The sequence below is a fragment of the Symphalangus syndactylus genome, chromosome 15, assembly GCF_028878055.3.
Source record: "Symphalangus syndactylus isolate Jambi chromosome 15, NHGRI_mSymSyn1-v2.1_pri, whole genome shotgun sequence".
Lineage (NCBI taxonomy): Eukaryota > Metazoa > Chordata > Mammalia > Primates > Hylobatidae > Symphalangus > Symphalangus syndactylus.
Window position 1 is genome coordinate 43,736,480 of NC_072437.2, and position 23,320 is coordinate 43,759,799.

Below are 23,320 nucleotides of genomic sequence, written 5' to 3' on the forward strand. Positions count from 1 at the left end.
ACAGATATGGCCATAGGGTGTCAACCCCTGGGCTAACATATATTACCAGTTTTATAATAGTCACTCAGAAAAACGTGCAGGGCTGGAACCATAGCATCAGGTGTTGAGACACAGCAGTGATGGACAACAGGATACTTCTTCACTACAGTTTTCCACATTTGATCTTAGCCAAAAGGCCGAGAAGTGATCACTACAGTTTTCCATAACATACTGTAATAAAGATCAAGAAAAGACTGAAAGGACGCTTGAGTAAGAATAATGGTGCTGGGAAAACTGGCTAGCCATATGTAGAAAGCTGAAACTGGATCCCTTCCTTGCACCTTATACAAAAATTAATTCAAGATGGATTAAAGACTTACATGTTAGACCTAAAACCATAAAAACCCTAGAAGAAAACCTAGGCAATACCATTCAGGACATAGGCGTGGGCAAGGACTTCATGTCTAAAACACCAAAAGCAATGGCAACAAAAGCCAAAATTGACAAATGGGATCTAATTAAACTAAAGAGCTTCTGCACAGCAAAAGAAACTACCAGCAGAGTGAACAGGCAACCTATAGAATGGGAGAAAATGTTTGCAACCTACTCATCTGACAAAGGGCTAATATCCAGAATCTACAATGAACTCAAACAAATTTACAAGAAAAAAACAAACAACCCCATCAAAAAGTGGGCAAAGGACATGAACAGACACTTCTCTAAAGAAGACATTTATGCAGCCAAAAAAACACATGAAAAAAATGCTCATCATCACTGGCCATCAGAGAAATGCAAATCAAAACTACAATGAGATACCATCTCACACCAGTTAGAATGGCCATCATTAAAAAGTCAGGAAACAACAGGTGCTGGAGAGGATGTGGAGAAATAGAAACACTTTTACACTGTTGGTGGGACTGTAAACTAGTTCAACCATTGTGGAAGTCAGTGTGGCGATTCCTCAGGGATCTAGAACTAGAAATACCATTTGACCCAGCCATCCCATTACTGGGTATATACCCAAAGGACTATAAACCATGCTGCTATAAAGACACATGCACACGTATGTTTATTGCAGCACTATTCATAATAGCAAAGACTTGGAACCAACCCAAATGTCCAACAACAATAGACTGGATTAAGAAAATGTGGCACATATACACCATGGAATACTATGCAGCCATAAAAAATGATGAGTTCATGTCCTTTGTAGGGACATGGATGAAACTGGAAAACATTATTCTCAGTAAACTATTGCAAGGACAAAAAACCAAACAACGCATGTTCTCACTCACAGGTGGGAATTGAACAATGAGAACTCATGGACACAGGAAGGGGAACATCACATTCCAGGGACTGTTGTGGGGTGGGGGGAGGGGGGAGGGACAGCATTAGGAGATATACCTAATGCTAAATGACGAGTTAATGGGTGCAGCAAACCAACACGGCACATGGATACATATGTAACAAACCTGCACATTGTGCACATGTACCCTAAAACCTAAAGTATAATAATAAAATAAAATAAAAAGAATTCAGATGCCCGAGTTCCAATCTTCATCTTGCCACGTGCTAGTTTTGAAATTTGGAGCAAATCATAACATCTTAAATGTTGCAGTGTTCTCATATGAAAAAAAGTTATGTTTGTAGGAAGAAATAAACAGGCTTTTCATGGGTACAGGATGAAAGCCTGCAGCAAGCATTCACAAATTGTAATACTTTTTTTAACGAAACGTTATAGCAAGTTGTAGCAAAAACATTCTACATTCTTTTTTATTTATTGATTTTTATTTTATTTTGAGATGGAGTCTCACTCTGTCACCCAGGCTGGAGTGCAGTGGCACAATCTCAGCTCACTGAAACCTCCACCTCCCAGGTTCAAGCAATTCTCCTGTCTCAGCCTCCTGAGTAGCTGGGACTACAGACATGTGCCACCACACCTGGCTGTTTTATGTGTGTTTAGTAGACAGGGGGTTTCATCATATTGGTCAGGCTGGTCTCAAACTCCTGACCTCAGGTGATCCATCCGCCTCAGCCTCCAAAAGTGCTGGGCTGGAACCATAGCATCAGGTGTTGAGACACAGCAGTGATGGCCAACAGGATACTTCTTCACTACAGTTTTCCACACTTGATCTTAGCCAAAAGGCCGAGAAGCGATCACTACAGTTTTCCATAACATACTGTAATAAAGATCAAGAAAAGACTGAAAGGACACTTGAGTAAGAATAATGGTGCTGAGTTCATGTCATGAGTTCATGAGCCACCACCTGGCCAACATTCTACATTGTGAAAGAAAATGTTCTAGAAGCTAGGTAGGAGAAAAGAGTCTGTAGGAGTTTTCTACTTTTCACTTTTCCTAATTCTAAAGAAGTTTAACCTAGTCCTCTCAAAACAATGGGCTGGCTTCTTACGCTGTATCTACCTAGAGAACTATGGAGACTTAGTCTTTCCTCAGTTGTTACCAACTCAGAAGCAAAACTGAACTGTCTGACCTTCAAAAGCTTGGTCAGGATAGGTCAACAGTTCTTACTTATTTATCTTGACTCTTAATGATGTTCATTACCAGAGTTCTGGAAAATAAGGAAAAAGTAAGTGAAGCAAGGTTAAGAGACTTTCAATCCTTCTGCTTTTTTCTTTCTTTATACAACAGGTATGCAAGCCTCAGTTCCAAGCCAAACAGAGGAATCCAACTTCTAGTCCTTTATAAATACCAGTTACCAAATGGCCTAAGATCAGTGAAGGTACAGGAAACATCAGCTCCTTTAAGTATTTTTTATTCTCCCTTAAATTGGCAGGAACTTTTACCCAGAACACAGCATTCTGACCCAAACCCATAAACCACCAGGGCAGGAAAATCTCCATTTCCATAAACCATTCTCTCAGGTAAAAACTTCTTAGGTGATATTATATCTTTACATATCTAGAGCCTATAGAAATTCTTGGCACACAGATGTGCTCAAATGTTTGCATCAAACTTTAACAAAAGAATTCAAAAACCAAGGTGAAGACAGCAATTTACTGGTTCACTCTTATAAACTCTGCACAGACTGAGATACAAGCTTTCTGGAAAGGCTGTAAGTTCACAGTAGGTAAGTGCTGCTGACTTGGCTCTAACCTGAGCAACCCTTCTGGAGCAGTAACATATGGCTTGCAGCTTATCTGATCCAATATTTTTTATTGGGTAAACTTGAGTAGCATTAGTTTCTCCACAGTGCTTGACGACCTGATAAACAAGCATATGGGGTCTAGGAAGTCCTACTACTTTGAAGCAGATGTTCACAGTACTCTTTCCCAGACATGCATGAAATGCAGAGAATTCAACTGTAATGTATTTGTCAGTGTATTTACATAAGAAGGGTTGAAGAACTACTAAATGCACCTAATTGGTAGTCTTAGGGACTATTCAATCAAAGTAAGTTAGTCATTACACCCAAGTCTCACAGTCTTCAAATTTAGCTATGAAAAACTTATCAGAAAGTTAGTTTGTATCTTTTCCTGTTCCCATTCATTCAAACTATGACAATGAATGTAATAACTTAAAAATCATTAACCATCATATATATGTATGAGTACCTATGATCCCAGGATACTATAGATACTCAATCTTTAAATTTCCAATTGTACTCAAAATGTAATATTTTTAAAACATGATTTATATACCATCTTTAAGAAATACCCAATGCAAGAGTTCATTAGTTCATATGTAATTAATATCTAGAGTTAATGAAGAAAATCACTTTTGATACTAGGATTAAGCTTTAAAATATATTTAGTTCAAAAGTAACAAAGCAGTTGTACACTCCTGACAATTGGCAGGTAAATGTTTCATAAATATTTGTTGAATGAGAGTTACAAATTCCACCATGTTGCATAAGGAGTACTACTGAATAACATTTATTCCACAGAAATCAGAGTTTTATAATTATTCTTGACACTAAGTTTAAAAGGTCAAGTGTTTCTTAGGTTTTAACAGGAAACATAATCTCAATGGATAAGGCATCTAATCATAATTAAAGGATTAGACCTTATCTGCTTCTCAGATCTTAACCCACTGCACGATCGCACATTTAATGCTCTTCCCTCATGACTATTATTGGATCCTTCTGTGGGACTTCTTTAACCAGGACAACAGTCTCAAAGTAGAGCTGAAAAATAAAGGTCAGAAAGGGGAAGTTATCTCGACTATCAAATTGTTTCCACTTAATCGTTGGTCAAAACTGAAGATAAGACAACAGCTTTAAGCATACCAGATCAAATCCAGTATTATCCAGGACCAGAGTGACCACTACAGCTTCACAAGTCATCCTCTGACTTCCCATCTGCAATTAATAGGGGAGATTAAAAAAAAAAAATTCCCTTTTATAGAAGCCATTCTCCCTTTAGGTCTGTGTGTCTGCTATAGTTTAAATCAAACTTAAGGACAATAAAAATGGACACGGACTGTGAGAAGAGGGCTTGTGGAAAAGTAATAATTTAATCTGAAAAGAACAAGGAAGAAGAGTGATCTAATAATTTGTCAACAATGAGATGCTGTCAAGCAGATTACAGATGGCTGCTTCCAATTTAGACTACAGCCACAATGCAAGCTGACAACCAGCTAGAATAACTTACAGGTTCTACACTGGAATCATGAGGTAAGGTAAGCAATATGTTACAGAATCTAATTACATGAAGAAATAGGCTAAAAAATCTCATGTCTGAAAATAGAGGGCCCTCCCTCTGAAAGGACAGACTAGATTTTTACTAAGAGTCTTCATGCCTATGACTGGGTAAAGTGTGGTGGCAAATCCAAGCTTTTAGAAAGTGCTGTCAGTTATTGAATGGAAGAGTGATGAGAAGAGAATTTGTATAATACTTCCTCCCCAATGTCTCTGAGACTAAAAGACTCTTCTTCGAGTTATGGCTTATCCCAGTAACAGAAAAGGCCTCTGACCCACTAATCTTAAGAGACGATAGAAAGTAAATACAGGAATTCAGAGTTCTGACCAAGGGAAAACTATCTTTGGCCCTAAAACTAACCCATTCATGATTTTATTAAAATACCTGCACACAAAACAACACTAAAATATACATTAAAGGCCTAAAACAGGAGTCTCTTTCCCTTCCCCACCCAGGCCCACTTTCCACTTTGTTTTTCATAATTTCAATACAATTACATACTTAGTACATAACTTTAAATAGACAATAGACAATCCAATCATCACCTTGTTGGTATCTGATTTCCCACCAGGAAAGGTTATTTAGTACATGTGCACCTTCTCCGTATCCATCTCCAGATTTGACAGTTCTATTTTTACATTGTCAAGGTTTATTGGATTTTCATTCTGTTTTATAGCTGTGATTGGGATAGCTATAAGGTGATCACTAGATATGACAGGACCAAGGTAAAGAAAGTATTTTGCTCTAGAACACAACCACCAGGTGAAGAACATCACAAGCCTGAGAGTCAATCACTGTCTTATTTCATCTTCATCTTTCTCAGCTTCTCCTAGGTCATCTCCGAGGCTACTGTTTTCTAGATCTCATGCGATCTTTGTTCCTTGTACTTTTCGCACTATTAAAATAGGGTGCACAAAGGGTAAAACTTTCAACCATTTTAAGATAAAATCCACACTTTGCATAACCAAAAGTTTATTTTGCTTCTATACTTATTTGCTTCGGTACAGGATTATAGTTTGAAAATAACTTTCTTCCTTAAAACTTTAAAGACAATATTAATTTTTTATCTAGCATCCAATATTACTTATAAAATGTCTGAAGTTTGTTATACTATAGATAAACTCCTAATAACGTTCAAATGAAGGAATAGTTTATCTTTAATTCTGGAAAATCTGAAATTCAATAACCAGGAGATCTAGGTGCATGGCTTTTTTTTTCATCTATCTCAGTTCATCCTGAGGATCTGTCAAAGAAATTTTCTTCCATTATTTACTGATTATTTCCTTTGTTCAGTACGTTCCTGCTTCTAGAACTCCTGTTAGAGGTTCTGGGTCTGTCTTCTTCTGTCCCCTCACTTCTCTCATATTTTCCATCCCATTTTGGTAGATTCCTTTGGCCAACTTTCAGAGAAGCAGCTGGGTTCTTAGCCCTGTCCATTCTTCCTTCAGTATGTCTAAGAAATTAAAAATGATCAAAAAACTTATGATTTAATTGCTTGTTTTCCCAGCAGCTATTCTTTTACTGATCCAACTTCATTTATCTGAAAATACTATAAAAATGGAGGACCAGACTGAGCATGCATATGCAAATACATATATACAAGTACAGGACACACCGGATGACAGCAAATCCGCATTTCAAAAGACTAGTACATTTAAATACACTGTTCCTTGAAATACAACCTTACGACTATGACAGTAGAAAAAAATTAAACTCACAAATTGACAAGAGCTCCAAAACTCAAATATATGAAACTTATTACCATATAGAAGTTTAAAGCTCCCAAATATTATAAATAATTGAGAACATCAACAAATCAAACTCTTATGTTTCCAAAGTAAATTAAGTGCCACGAGAACTTGGCCACATTTTCATCTACCATTTCTCACATGTAGTCACACAAGAAATTTGGGATATTAATGAAAAAGAAGAAAACATTCCCAAGTTTATCTAAGACTCTCCCTTAAAAAAATGCTAAAGCCTAACCTTACCCAAAGAATTTCTAAAACCACTATTTCACTCTCCACAGTTCACCAGATTTCCAAAAAAGGCTCTGCCTTCTAAGACAATTCAGGTAATATCCTGTAGCTTACCTGTTCAGTTATGTCACTCCTTTACTAAAAATTATTCAAAGGTTTTTCAACCATTTTAAGATAAAATCCAGAAACTTTAACTGCCCTGAAGATGCTGCACACATCTAGTTTCTAGTTTCATTCAGAGTGATTTCCCTCCATTACACCCCCACCACAACAGTCTGCCGTTTCCTCACATCACGTCCCACTGCAAGGCCTTTCCACATGCTATTGCTATCCTTCCTCTCCAATGTCTTCGAGACTGAAAGACTATTCTTTGAGTTATGGCTTATCCCAGTGACAGAAAAGGCCTGGGACACTCTTCCTCACCCCCTCCTTCCGTTGGATGGACGAACAGATGGACACACGGACACACATATGGACGGGGACACACACACACACACACACACACACACACACACACACACACACAGAGTTATTGGCTTAATTCTCACTGACTCTCAGGTCCCAGCTGATGCCTCCCGTCTTTGGGAAATCATTTTCTGACCATACCCCTGGGTTAGGCTGCCATTTGCATCATTATGCTTCTTTTATGGGACAGGAAGAACAAAGAGCTGCTGTCTGTGTCATCTGTTTTTCACACCAGAATGCATGTTCCCAAGGCCAGGCACCGAGCTCATCTTGCTTGCCACTGCACCCTGTATTTAGCACTATGACTGTACCTAATAAGTACTCAACACATTTCATGCATTGTAATCATCTGATCAAGGCCCAGTGTTTCAGAAAAGAGAGTCTAGAAAGTCTTGCTTTAAACCTGACTATTCTGTAGAGGTCCCAAGGAACAGGTACCAACACCTACCAAAAAAAAAACGAATTTCACTACTATAGAGTCAAATTTAATCAACCGTCACAGTAGTATGAAAGCAGTAGACAACTACTTTGGGAGAATCTCTGTTGTTTTATTTTTTCCTTGGTGGAGATAGGTAACAAAATAGCATGTCAATAATAAATTCACCAGAACAACCATTATTGTTTATTTTGAAAAACGCTTTTCGAATCATGGTAGAAATGCAAAGTGAAACCAAAGGAAAAAAACCACATGGAAACACAAGTACAAATTAGCAAAAGAAAAAAGGATTATTTAAGGAAATCTGGCAAACACACATCAGGTTGTAGGGTATAATGGACTGAACCTACAAATTTCATAGAAGCACAGTCCCTTATTATCTGTTACTGTACTAAATCATTGCCAATACTGAAGCAAATGCACTGGGACTATTCTGAACATAAGAGCAAAGCAACATAAAGATGTGATGAAATCCCACAGCTATGACAACGCATTTTCCATTCTTAGCACACAGCAATGATAGCATATATCAGGTGACCCTGTCTCTGCACAAAAATTCCAATATGATTCCAGATTGTTTTTCCAGTGAGAAAAGAAATTCTTTACAAAGCTTACCCAAAATGAACCCCACAGACTAAGTTTTAATTTTGTGTTCAAAGTTTGACAGAGCATCTCGAGACTAGAAATATGAGCTGGTGGAGATAACATCTTGAGCCAAGCAAGGAGAGACTGGACAGGTTCCAGAAGACAGACATTTGATAAGCTTAATGTCTCAGTTCAATCTGTGTGGATTTTAACAAAAGAAAGGGTCACTTGCAGAATTGTGGATTAGTCTACAACTTTTTTCTTCATCAGCTAAATTTGGACATTAACACTCTTTTATAACAACTAAAATAAGATTGGGAACTGGTACCATACGAAGATAAAAGAAAAACTCAATGAATGGGGTAATTTCTATTCACATTTCCTTAGTATATAATCCCAGAGGAAATGACAGATGGTCATAGCGAAACATGAGCCAAGGATATAATTGTGTAGGCCTCCACTATTTGTGAAAAGTACACCTACTCTGCTCAAATGTGACCTGTCCTGATTCAATAGTTATAGACATTCAAGTACCTTAAGCCAAGATAAGCTTTTATTAACTGGCCCCAAATTAACTGAGCCACATATTGGGTGTTTCAAATTACTTAGATAAGCTTTTGATCATTATTTGGTTATTTAACATCCCACCCTCATGCATGAAATTTACCAAAGACCCTAGATTAGCCTTATTTCAATTAGGGTATCAAGTGAGTTAATCCTACCCATGAAAGTTCTATGCAGTTTTGTTATTTTTATTCTAAAGGGGTGGAGGGGGGTAGAAAGCTGGGCAAGTTAGAAATGGAATACATATAGATCTAATAAAAAATAAAATAAAAACAACCAACTAAAGATATTGTCATGGATTTTCTATGATTGTTGAATAAACTACACTTACAAAATTGTTCAGTGTAAGATCCCTAACAAATATCTTAATTTGTAGGTAAACAGATACCCACCCTCTGCCAAAAACACACTTAGTTTTCTATGAAGTATAGGTAGCCAAGCAAAGAGGATTCTCTGTATTTTAGGTTCAATTTCTAAATGAAAATCTGTACATTAGGAATGTTTCTGTATATCTATGTAGTACTCCACATTTCTGAAGTAATTTCACATCCGAAATTTCCAGAAATCTTTCTAAAATAGCCCTGTGAAATCTGCTAAATGTCCCCACTTACTAGGCAAGGCCCTAGAAATAAGGACCACCCTCTCAATCACAGTGGAGCAGGGATGAGGCATAACTATTAAGGTGAAAACTTCTGCCATATTCACTCCCTCAGCAACTAGCATGCAACACCTACAGTGTGATGGGAGTTATTCCAGGTAGAGAAAGAGTCACAGCAATGAACAAAACAGACTGAAACTCCCAAGCTCAGAACTAACACTTTAATGAACACCACTCTGTTTTGTTTTTTTGAGGTTTTTTTTTTTTTTTTTTTGGCTTGGCTAGTAGGATGCCATTTACAACACCAAATGTTCAATGAAAATTGTTTTTTTTTTTTTTTTTTTTGCCCAACTTAAAAAATTTAAACATACTCAAATTAGTCAATTACAAAAAAAAAAAAAAAAATCAGTACTTAAAACATGCTGAAAAATGTATTAAGCACTGGCGATTCAAAAAACAATTTTAGGTACAGACCTCCATCTTCAGATGCTTAATCTATTTGGAAAAAGGCACATACATTAACAACTAAATAAAAAGAAGTTCACAAAACAAGGTGCCTTGAAATGGAAAGCAAACATCATTAGGACCATCTTCAAAAGAGGAAAACCAACCAAGATACTGAGCTTTGTCGAAGACTGCATACTCAAATAAGTGGCCAGTGCTTTGGGGGGAACAAAAAGAAATTATTCTATTCTAGGCTTTACTAGTTAACTTTATACTAACAGACTGCAGATTTAGAGATGCCAGGAGATTTAATTTCCAGCAACGTTATTTCACTTTTAACATTACTTTCTGGAGATTATTCAAAAAAGCCACTTACACTATTCAAATAAGGGGGAGAGACCTAATATTTGAGCCATTATCTCATCTAATTTACAAATATCTATTTCCTTTTAACAACACTACAAAATAAATACAAATGTAAAAGAGGCTGAGAAAACTTAAGTAACTTGACTGTGCTGACTACATGATACATAAGGCTTTATAAATTGTAAAATTTGAATATGAAAAGATCAGCTTGGAAAAGAAGATAATAAGTTTTACAATTTATAACAAAGAGTTTCTTAGGGCCAAGCACAGTGGCTCATGCTTATAATCCCAGCACGGGGAGGCCAAGGTGGGCAGATTGCTGGAGCCCAGGAGTTCAATATCAGCCTGGGCAACATGGCAAAATCCCGCCCCTACAAAAAATTTGCCAGGTATGGTAGCATACACCTGCAATCCTGGCTACTTGGGAAGCTAAGGTGGGAGGGTCACCTGAGCCCAGGGAGGTCAAGACTGCAGTGAGCCGTGATTGCGTCACTGCACTCCAGCCTAGGCAAGAGTAAAACACTGTCTTAAAAAAAAAAAAAAAAAAAAAAGGTTTCTTAGATCCAAGTCAATTAATATTCCCTATAAGAATTAGGGGTGTTACATACATATTAGTCCTGTAGGAATATGCTATATGCACTAAAAATAACTATCTTATTGTATCTTTTAAAAAATATTTAACCATTTGCAAAATTGTGGTTGTGAAGACAATATATTTTTTAGCAATATTTTTAAAAAAGTGATAATGCAGGTGCTGTCTGCCTACAAAATTAAATCTTATGAAAATCCCTTTCCTTCATTTTCTTCAGAAAAAAAAACTTTCTGCAGAAGGGCAGAATTCTAATAAGCTTGTTCTCACAACCTCAAGACAAAGTTTAACTATGTCCCACACATTCTCTCATAACTTAGCAAGTTTTGTTATCTAGGTCCAGGGTCAAAAGTTGTCAGATACATCATGAAAGTTTTTTGAGGAATCTATGAAATCACAAATGTAGACAGCAAGAAGAGAAATAGGCCTGGGCCCTGCAAGAAGTTACAGTACAAATGAGCTCATTAGCAATTGTGCAGTTAGAGACAATCTTGGGAGAAATGCAGCCAGATGGACCTACAGAAACCAACCTTGACAAACCCTTACTCAGATGGTTTCCTGGGGATGCTCACTCCATAAACAAGGAGGGATGGCTAACTTACCACCGTGGCTAACTTGCAGCCAAGAAAACAGCCTGGACTAACAGCCTAGGGTAAAGAGGAAATAAGGTAGAAGAGGGTTTAAGACCAGCTCTGCCCACCAGAAGCATTCTGGCTCCTCACAACTATGCCTCTCTCTACATTTCCTACAAAGGAACTAATCTTTACTTTTTGAAGAATTTTCTTTTCAAAACATTAAGGTCAAAAAAGAGGAACGAAGTTTCAAAAATATTTGCTCAAATATTACATAAGCAGCATCTCATCTGAAACTCCAGCCTCACATTAAGGAACTTTTACCTATGTGTCAATGAAAGAGTTAAGAGTATGAGAGACAAAAGCATAATGCAGAGAGGAAGAGGGTGAAAACGAGAGGGTAGCTTTACCCTTTGTTTACCTCTCATCACTCCTACTCATGGCTGTGAATTTCTTAGTGAAGTGTCTTTAATTTCTGTGTATATAGAGGGAGATGTATAACTCCTAAGGACTTCAATTAATCACTTTGCAACATAATGTGTAAGATAAGTAGAAACTGATTGTTTTAAAGGAAACATGCTTGTGAATGGGAAAGCAATACTGCAAGCTGATACTTCAACTGATGCTAGTATATGCCCTGAATATAGGAGGTGGCTAATAAGGAAAATGTTGCAAGGACCCCGACCCATCTTAAATTATTCAAAACCGAAACTAAAACAGTACTAACAGTTACACTGGGCTCAAAAAAAAAAAAAAATTAAAACATTAGTTTACTTTAGCAACAGCATCTATTTTGTGTCAGGTGCCCTTCTAGGAGTCAGAGAACTGGTGCTCAACAAAACAAAGTCCAGTCCCTTGGGCAATTTATATTCAAATGAAAAGAAACAACCCTAGTCTCAAAGAAAACACTCAGTAATATCTGTTACTCAAAAATGCTGACTGCCCAAGGGAGAAATTAAGTCTAAGCAAAAAGAAAAATGCTTTATTAGAGAATTATTGAAACCAAAAATATGGAAAGCTCACATTATTCCAATTAAATCTTTATGTTATGAATAAAGTGTAGGTCAAAACCATAATTTTTGATATCTGTCAATTAACCATCATTGACAAAGGACCCCCTTAATTGGAAGCCAGTAAGTATCCTTCAATATGGGGGATTAACTATGAATTCCTCCCTATTCTCTTATAAAACCACACTACAGTAAGAGTTAAACTCAAACTTTTATAAACCCATAGGCAGACTGAATGGGACAGGAGACAATTATCACACTGGGGATGGTCACAACATCTTAGAAACGAAAAGCGGAAACAGACTTGGGTTTTGACATCCTCTGCTCTATGGCCTTACAGAAAAAGAAACCAATAAGGACCTGGCAAGGTTCTGGAATCGTAGGTGTGAAGTACCATAGAAGGTAGGGAGTTCTGTGGTGAAGTGAAAAAAACCAGATGACTGAAAATCTATAGGAAAGCACTTAAACCCTCCAGCTCCCCACCCTGCCTGCTCAGGCAACTGCTCCTCTCCTACTTTTATCAAAGACAGGCTTCATTACCTGAATAAACTGAAATAGAAAGCCACTAGATTTAAGGATATAAACACAAATAAAAATACCTTACAGATCTGGAGGACTAAGTGAAAATCTGAATACCAGAAGGTGAGCTCAATGAGGTCAGAGACTTAATATCTGTGATGTTCACTGATGCATCTCCATCACCTACAATGGTACCTGGTATATAGAAGTCACTCAATATGCAGCAGAAGAGTTTAGAAGATGTGTGTGTGTATTTTTTTTTAATCTCCAAGAAAGTAGAACAACAACAGCAACAAAATCAAGATTAGAAAGCGAGAGAGAAAAATATAAAATCTGAACATCAATCCAGGTGATTCTGACCCACAGGAGTATCTAGAAAGAATAGAGAAAACAAGGGCGGAGGGGTACAAATACAAAGAAATAATGCAAGAAATTTTGCAGAACTAGTTTCTAGCACACACAAAATAAATGAAATTTCAGAATACCAAGAATAAAAGACAATATTCTAAAATATTCATGTTATTTTAGGTAGAAAGGTCACAAATAAGAATCAGAAATGAGAATGGTGCTGGATTTCAACAGCAACCCCGAAGCTAAAATATAATGGAATAATGCCTTCTAAACTCTGTGGGAAATGGTTTTTAACCTAGAATTCTATACTTAACCCAAATAACAATCCTGCACAAGGGTGAAAGTAGGAATAAAGACGTTTTCAAACACAGGAGGTTCTCAAAATTTACCTTTCACATATCCTTTTTCCCTCTACTCTCCCAAAAAAGCAAATGCAGAAATATTCCTTTCTTTTAATGGAATAGAAAGGAAAGTACTTGTATCTCAGAAGCAGGTAATATAGCACTGAAGAGGGGCCAGAGGAATTCCCAGGATAAGCAAAAGAAAGTCCCACCATGATGGCTCTTCAGAGGCTAAAGATGACTAGTTCCAATTAGAGCAAGAGAACAGGGCGCTACCTGAAGGACAGTAACAAAACAAAATTCTTGGATTTATGTGTCTTATGCTGCGGATGGTTCATCAAGAGAGTTTGGGGATAAATTAATGACAAGGACCTTGTCTTATAAATTATAACAGCAGCAGCAACAACAACAACAACAACAACAAAAGTAAGCGTCTTTTTCCAATTAATTCTAAAAAAAATGTTAGATGGGCTGGGCACAGTGGCTCATGCCTGTAATCTTAGCACTTTGGGAGGCCGAGGTGGGTGGATTACCTGAGATCAGGCATTTAAGACCAGCCTGGCCAACATGGTGAAACCATATCTCTATTAAAAATACAAAAATTAGCCAGGCGTGGTTGCGTGTACCTGTAATCCTGGCTACTCAGGAGGCTAAGGCCAGAGAATCCCTTGAACCCAGGAGGCAGATGTTGCAGTGTGCTGAGATTGCACCACTGCACTCCAGCCTGGGCACAGAGCAAGAATCTGTATCAAAAACAAAAAAGTTAGATGGAAAAAGAAATGATAAAATATTGCATGGCTTGAATATAACTTTCTATCATAATAAATACTGATGTCCCCTACAGTTGGTAAAAGGTTACATAGAAAGGACATGCAGAGGAAAAACATAGGAGTGAGGTGTAAAAGAATTAAATCTTCATCATCCAAAGTCAAAAGCCAATGGATAATGTTTAAAATGAAAAATTCAAAGCAATGGCCATATAAACATGGAATTTAAAGAGAGAGGTAAACAGTAAAACCAAAACAAATAGCTTTTCTTAAGTACATCTGGGAAATAAAAAGGGCATGAGAGATTGGGGCAGCAACTTCGTATTTGTCTTAAAACAGTTGTAAGACTATTTTTTAAATTATAGACATATTTTATTAAATATAAGTTGAATTTTTTTAAAAAGAGAATTTTCTCCAGTAAACAACTTAATTGGTCACTTCTTATCTCAACAGGATTATAGATTATGGATCTCTGGAATAAAAACATTTAGTCTCACAGCAAAAGAAGTTTTGAGTTTATATACAAATTAAGTAAAAGACTAATTTTGGTTTTGAAAAACTTGCTGTCTAAACTTTTACAGGAAGTTTAAATAAATTACATCGTGAACAAAACTGCAGTATGCCTAGGTTTTCTTGTAGGATTTTAATGGTTTTAGGTCTAACATTTAAGTCTTTAATCCATCTTGAATTAATTTTTGTATAAGGTGTAAGGAAGGGATCAGGACATAGGCGTGGGCAAGGACTTCATGTCTAAAACACCAAAAGCAATGGCAACAAAAGCCAAAATTGACAAATGGGATCTAATTAAACTAAAGAGCTTCTGCACAGCAAAAGAAACTACCATCAGAGTGAACAGGCAACCTACAGAATGGGAGAAAATTTTTGCAACCTACTCATCTGACAAAGGGCTAATATCCAGAATCTACAATGAACTCAAACAAATTTACAAGAAAAAAACAAACAACCCCATCAAAAAGTGGGCGAAGGACATGAACAGACACTTCTCAAGACATTTATGCAGCCAAAAAACACATGAAGAAATGCTCATCATCACTGGCCATCAGAGAAATGCAAATCAAAACCACAGTGAGATACCATCTCACACCAGTTAGAATGGCCATCATTAAAAAGTCAGGAAACAACAGGTGCTGGAGAGGATGTGGAGAAATAGGAACACTTTTACACTGTTGGTGGGACTGTAAACTAGTTCAACCATTGTGGAAGTCAGTGTGGCGATTCCTCAGGGATCTAGAACTAGAAATACCATTTGACCCAGCCATCTCATTACTGGGTATATACCCAAAGGACTATAAATCATGCTGCTATAAAGACACATGCACACATATGTTTACTGCGGCACTATTCACAATAGCAAAGAGTTGGAACCAACCCAAATGTCCAACAACAATAGACTGGATTAAGAAAATGTGGCACATATACACCATGGAATACTATGCAGCCATAAAAAATGATGAGTTCGTGTCCTTTGTAGGGACATGGATGAAACTGGAAAACATCATTCTCAGTAAACTATCACAAGGACAAAAAACCAAACACCGCATGTTCTCACTCATCCGTGGGAATTGAACAATGAGAACTCATGGACACAGGAAGGGGAACATCACACTCCGGGACTGTTGTGGGGTGTGGGGAGGGGGGGAGGGACAGCATTAGGAGATATACCTAATGCTAAATGATGAGTTAATGGGTGCAGGAAATCAACATGGCACATAGATACATATGTAACAAACCTGCACATTGTGCACATGTACCCTAAAACCTAAAGTATAATAAATAAAAAATAAAAAAAAAAAAACTGCAGTATGCCAGTTCATATCCTCATGACCTCACGATTCTGCCTGAGCTCCACATCAATGAAAGGAAAATCAGATAATGAAGCACTTAGTCTAATATCTCAATAGCAACCACCAATTATGATTACTTATACTTTTTAAAAGTTTCTCTTCTATTTTTAGAAAACTTAACCTTATATGTAAATCTATCTAGTGTGCAAATGACATAGTGCTTATATGTATGTAAATCTATCTCGTGTGCAAATGATATAATGCTGGGGTAGTTAAACTGTGGCCGAGGGTACCCCAAATCCAGCCCATTCCTGCTTTTGTAATAATTCACCAGCTAAGAAAGGTTTTCGTATGTTTTTAATAATTGGGAAAAATATATACATTTTGTGACGTGAAAAACCACACAAAATTCAAATGTCAGTGCTTGTAAATAAAGTTATATTGGAACGCATCCTCATTCATTAATTTCTGCACTGATCACTGTTTTCTGGGCATGGCTAAGTTGAAAAGTCATGACAGAGATTATGCAGCCCACAAAATCTAAAATATTGACTATCTCCTTTCAAAAAAAGTTTGTTGACCCCTGAGATAAAGGACTGTAATTCTGAATTCAATTTGAATTTTACTTCAAATTATTAAGCCAAATTCATATATTAAAATGGAGATATAAGTCACTGAGTCAAGGATTAAGTAAGGAGGCTTAGGAATGGTCTATGTAACCCTTCAAAGAGTTAATCCAAAGGGATTTAATGGTTTGTTTATTAATCTGTTCTCACACTGCTATAAAGATACTACCTGAGACTGGGTAATTTATAAAGAAAGGAGGCTTAATTGATTCACAGTCCCACATGGCTGGGGAGGCCTCAGGAAACTTGCAATCATAGTGGAAGGTAAAGGGGAAGCAAGGCACATCCTTACATGGTGGCAGAAGAGAGAGAATGTGAAAGAGCGAGGAAGTGCCACACTTAACATCGTCAACTCTCATGAGAACTCCCTATCACGAGAACAGCATGGGGGAAACCGCCCCCATGATCCAGTCACCTCCCACCAGGTGCCTCCCTCTACATGTGAGAATTACAAATGGAGATGAGATTTGGCTGGGAACGCAGAGCCAAACCGTGTCAGTTTTCTTAGAGTCACTCAGGTAAATGGGAACAGAATGAATACTACAGCCTCCGACTCTGAGATGGCTGCTCTGTTAGATGAGCATCTATCACCGAAGTTTTAACCCTAACATGCCTTTGTTCCTACACTGCTCTTCAACTTTCCATTATTAAGTCACCTGTTTCATTTCAGTTAAAATGCTAATAAAATACATTCTTTCATCCAACCTTCCAAGTATTTAAAACAGATTTCTGTTGATATTTACTTATGACCATGCCAATACGGCAGTACAGAATACTAATTAAGTATGGAATCTCTGGTTTCAGAGAGACCCTGGCTCTGACTCTGTCCCTGAGTATCATTCTGCCTTGTAACCCTGGGAACTTCTCTAAACTTCGTATTTCTCACCTCTAAAGGTGAGTTCAGTTAGACTGAATAAGACGAAGGATGTTAAGAATGTAAAGGTAATAAATGTCACAGAATTAAGAGCTCTAGAAGCATTATCTATTATACTTTGTCTTATGTCCAAATATGTTATTCATTATCCTCGAAGAGCTTCATGGGCAGCGTTCTCAAATGTCAATGTACATGAGAATCACACTGGTGAACTTGTCAATGCAGATTCCCCTGACCCTACCCTCAGACAGTATGATTCTTTAATCTGGAGGCTCCAGAATCTGTACTTTCAAGCTCATGTATGATTTGGATGCAGGTGGTCCATGGAATAGAAACAGTGTTCCCGGAGGATGAAACAGAGGCCCAGAGGTTAAGAGACAAGCCAAAAGCCTACATAATTACAGCTTCAAGTAGTTCCCTGCATCAAATAGCAAGGAACTGAGTACCATTCATTCATTTTTGCTGTTTTTCCAACTGCCCTTTTTTTAAATTTAAACTTCTGTTAGACTCCATAAGTTAATTAATGTTACAGACAATATGAAGATTTCTTAGTTTTAAAGGTTAGCACTTCCAGTTATATATCCAACTAAATATTAAAGACACTCAATAAGGTCAGTACTCAGATCCCCATGAAACCCTGTTTTCTGCCTTAGAAGCCAGCCCACACAACCTTGTTACCGACCCCAGAGCACTGATAACTGACCATTTTACTGACTGGTATATTTGCAAACAGAAAAAAAAAAAAGAAATAAAATGTGTGTTCCTATATTGCAATATAAACTAAAGCAAACTAAAAATATGGCTAAAATCAAGCACAAAACTAAACACATCCTACATTGAGAAAGCTTGATGTGTAATACATGTGAAGCAAATTGCATGCAACAGCTGCACCTCAGGGTAAGAATTTTCAATTGAAATGTTTATTCCAAAACCAGCAACAAAAGCAGCACTGAGAGTGACAAGAGTTGGAGAATGTAAATGCACGCACTCACAATTACCTTGCTCCAGTCTAAAGCACAGGGAACGTCTCGCTGCTTCCATCTCAGGAGTTGGGTTATCTAGGACATGTCTACACCACTGCAAAGGAGTCAGGGATTTCTCTGATGAGGTGAACGTCTTTGAAGAGCCAATGTATAACCTTAAAAAAAGAAATCTACATTATAGGTATGATATAGGTATACAGAGAGTACCTCTCTCTGGGGAAAGCAACATGTATTTAACAATTTCCATAGGAACAGAACTCATATTTGATCACTTCAAAGTATCAGAAATAGTTTTTAACAGGCAAATATCCCCAAATAGAATATGATACTTCCTGTAGCCTGGTGAGAACTTCCAAAAAAAGGTCTAACAATTTTCCCCCAACTGTGTGTTTCAGCATCAGAGATCAAAGGCTTTTTTTTTTTTTTTTTAACTAAACTAGCCCTAAAAAGGCACTATCATGATCTTACTATCTCTATTGACATGTCAAGAAATGAAAATTTTCATCTTTCTCTTTGGCAACAGAATCTTTTGAAAACTTGGGCTAATGAAGGTAAACACGAGGTGGCAAACAAAGCAAACCTCATGTGTATTTTTTAAAAATAAGTCTAAACACCCATAAAAGCCAGTCAGTTGATTCTTTGAACCCTTACATAATCACATATTTCTCCTGTCTCAAATCTATACTAACCTTGGTATATGCTTCTTTTTCATTAAAGCCAAACAAAGAGCTTTAAAAAATATGTTTTAGGAAGATTTCACTTTTAGCACCTACACCATTACACAATAATGGGTAGTATTCAAAATAACTACCCAGAGGCACTGCAAGTTATAAAAAAGCTTCTCTCATTAATACGCCATGTTAAAGTAGATTTCAGAATATTTTCAGTGATAGGGCTATACAGAAAGGTTTATCTTGAGGAATAAGCAGCAGTTAACTAAAAAAGGAGGGAGGGTGAGTTACCTCCCCAAAACTGCTGGCTCTAATACATGACACCTTACTACTATAAGCTTACATTAATTACAAATCTAAAGTAATCTTCCTTCCAACAAAGCTACCACAATTCTAATGAGCACATATTCTTGAAATAACATACTTCATTATTCACACTTTTACTGTTCTAGACAAAACGTTCACCTATTAGAGTAATTTATCAGTTATCCAAGATGGTTGGGGAATGTACTATTCTTTGGTAAATTATTCTTATAGATCAGGGATTGCCAAATGTTTTCTGTAAAGGGCCAGCAAGTAAATATTTCAGGCTTTGTAAGCCACATGATCTCTGTCACAACTACTCAGCCCTGCCATTCCAGTCCAAAAGCATCCTAGACAATATGTAAGCAAATAAACATGGCTGTGTTCCTTTAAAATTGATTTATAGACATTGAAAGTTGAATTTCCCATAGTTTTCACATTCTTTGTATTTTTTTTCATCATTTAAAAATGTAAAATCGTATCTTACCCACCATACAAAACATGCAACAACTCTGATTTGCCCTTAGGACAGTTTGCTCACTCCAGTCACAGATGAGGACTCTAAAATATAGATCTCAATGGATTTAATTGTAAGTCCAATATATTATTTTTTTTCCTTAGAGTGTGTTACACAGTTGTGACTCCATCAAGAGTATATATAGTAAAAAATTCATATTCTTGGGCCCCACCTCCGTCCTACTATGGCAAGATTATCACCTACCTATGTAGGTAATAATCCCTTCCATTCCTTGCAATATACCCTAAACTGTCCGGTACAGGGTACTTCTCCCTACTCACAAGTATGGGTTAGTCCAGGCCAGTTATTCTCAATGTCTCATGCCTCAAAATTACTTGTACATCTTGTTAAGACAAATTGTTAAACCACATCCCTTAAGTTTGATGCATAGGGTCAAAGAATCTGGAGTTCTAAGAAGTTTCCAGATGATGCTAATATTACTGGTCTGGAGCCCACACCTTGAGAGGCACTCCACTAACCCAATCATGATATTTTCATTGTTCCCCTTTGCCTATGACTGGTTTAGGCCCAAGCCCCAAATACAATCCTAGCCAACAGAAACTGAGGGAAAATCATCTGATAAGCTTGCGGACAAGTTTTTCCTTAAAAGGAGGTGGAAGTGTCACAAAAGACTCAATTATATGCTTCCTACAGGAAATGCACCTTAAACATGGGCATACAAATAAGTTAAAAGTAAACAGCTGGAAAAGTAATTGAAAAAAAAATTAAAAACTACCCACAAAGAAAAGCCTGGGCCCAGAAGACTTTACTGCTAAACTCTACCAAGTATTTAAAGAAAACATCAGTTTTTCACAAACTCTTCCAAAAAACAGAAGAGGAGGGAATACATCCTAATACATCCTATTAGGGCAGTATTACCTTGATACCAAAATCAGACATTACAAATTAAGAAACTAACGGCCAGTATCACACATGAACACAGATGTAAAAAGTCTAAATATTTCAGTAAATTGAGTCTAACTTTACCATTAGCATATTTCACCATTAATAAGAGGGGTTTATATCAGAAATAAAAAGTTGGTACAAATTCAAACATCAATATAACTTACCAGATTAACTAAAATAGAAAAAGTATATAATATCGATAGAAAAAAAAAGCATTTGACATCCACTCCTGATAAAAATTCTCATCAAATCGGAAACAGAAAGAAACATCCTCAACCTGATTGAAGGCATCTACAAAAACAGCATAGTTAATGGTAAAAGGCTGCTTTGCCTGTGATATCAAACAGACACAGACATTGGCTCTCATCGCTTCTATTTAACACTCTGCTGAAGATCCTAGCCAATGCAATCAGACATTACATTAAAAACATTTACATTGGAAAGAAACAAGTAAATCTGTCTTTATTCACAGATGACATGATCATCTATGTAAAAAAATCTGAAGAATCTACAAAAATGATAATAGCATAAGTGAGTTTAGTAGCAAGATTGTAAGATACCATATTGATGTAGGAAAGTCAATTGTATACTTACATATATTAATAACAAATGAATTCATATTTTTAAAATTTCACTTTTCATTTACGATAGCATTTTTTAAAAAACCATAAGATGCTTAAGGATAAATCCGACAAAAGATGTGTAGGACCTGAACACTTAAGACTACTAAACATTCTGAGAATTAAAGAGGACATAACTGGAGAGATATGCCATTTTCGTAAGAAAACTAAATATTAAGATGTCAATTCTCCTTAAATTGGTCCATATAATTTGCAAAATCCCAATAGAAATTCCAGCAGGCTTTTTTGTAGAAATGTAGATGATCTAAAATTCATATAGAAATGCAAAGATCTTAGAATAGCCAAACAAATGTTAAAAAAAAAAATGGAGAGTTATACCACTGACTGAAGCTCATGACAGTAATGAAAACAGTTTAGTGTAGCATAAAAATAAATGGATCAGTGGAAAAAAATAGCCCAGAAATAAAACCACACATATATGGAGGATTTTTAGTAAAATACAATTTAAAGCATAGTCTTTTAAATAAATGGTGCTGGAACAAAATGGGTATCTATATGTAAGGAAACAAAAAAAAAATTTTGATCCACAATACAAACAATATCCAAAACTAACTCAAAATAGAGCACAGACAAAAATGTAAAACTTGAAACTGTAACACTTTTATAAGAAACCAAAGGTAAAAGTATTTGTGTCCTTGAGTTGGCAAATGCTTCTTAGATACAATTTATAAGACTGAAAATACGATCCATAAAAGAAAAAAATATCAATTGGACTTTATCAAAATTAAAAACTTCTCTTTTGAAAGACATTGCTAAAAGGATGAGTGATAAACCACAGATTGGGAAAGACCTATTCGCAAATCATGTATCTACCAAAGAACTTTTATGCAGAAAACAAGAAACTACAAATAGCAAACAATTCAATTTTAAAAATAGACAAAAGCTTCGATTACACATTTCACCAAAGAAGACCTATTATGGCAAACAGCTATATGAAAAGATGTTCATCATCAGTCATTAGAAAAATAGCTAAGACTATTTTTCTACAATGCAATTCTACTACATACCTATTAGAATGGCTAAAACGAAAAATACTAGCCATAGCAAGTGTTAAGAAAGATTTGGTGCCACTGCAAACTTCACACCCTGGTGATGGAAATGAAAAATGGTGAAATCACTTTGGAAAAGAGTTTGGCAGCTTCTTAAAAAGTTAACCTACACTTACTCTCTGTTCCAGACACTGAAGTCGGAAGTATTTACCCAAGAGAAATGAAAGCATGTTCATACAAAGACTTAAACATAAATGTCCCCAGTTTTATTTGTCATAACCCAAAACTAAAAACAACCCAAGTGCCCATCAAAAGATGAGTGGATAAACAAGCCATGGTTACAATGATGAAATCTAACAGCTCCCACAATAAAAATGAACTACTGATTCCTGTAATAACACAAATTTCAAAATATCTAGCTTGAAAGAAGCTAGACCAAAACAAACAAATGGAAGAGTACATATTCTGTGACTTTATTGATATAAAACTATAAAAAATGCAAACTGCCTGTAATCCTAGCACTTTTAGAGACCAAGGTGGGCAGATCACAAGGTCAGGAGATCGAGACCATCCTGGCCAACATGGTGAAACCCTGTCTCTACTAAAAATACGAAAATTAGCTGCATGTGGTGGCATGCACCTGTAATCCCAGCTCCTCAGGCGGCTGAGGCAAGAGAATCATTTGAACCCGAGATGCAGAGGTTGCAGTGAGCCAAGATCGTGTCACTGAACTCCAGTCTGGGTGACTAATCTAAACTAACAGAAAACAGATCAGGGGTTG

General features: G+C 36.6%; 1 protein-coding gene across 13 annotated transcripts in view; it reads right to left on the minus strand.

Moving 5' to 3' along the window:
- The window catches only part of SLAIN1 (SLAIN motif family member 1), a 222,630-nt gene that overhangs the window by 183,478 nt on the left and 15,832 nt on the right, over positions 1-23,320 (minus strand). For 12 of the 13 annotated variants that reach the window (XR_010115922.1, XR_010115921.1, XR_010115920.1 and 9 more), the window contains one exon: positions 18,528-18,667. Coding sequence is in view for 5 of the 13 variants with exons in the window: in XM_055245044.2 (XP_055101019.1) it covers positions 18,528-18,667 (140 nt within the window). In the remaining 8 variants the exon portion in view is untranslated. Of the gene's footprint in view, positions 1-4,003; positions 4,132-18,527; positions 18,668-23,320 lie in introns of those variants that run through there. The other variant, XM_063618744.1, reaches the window with a different exon arrangement.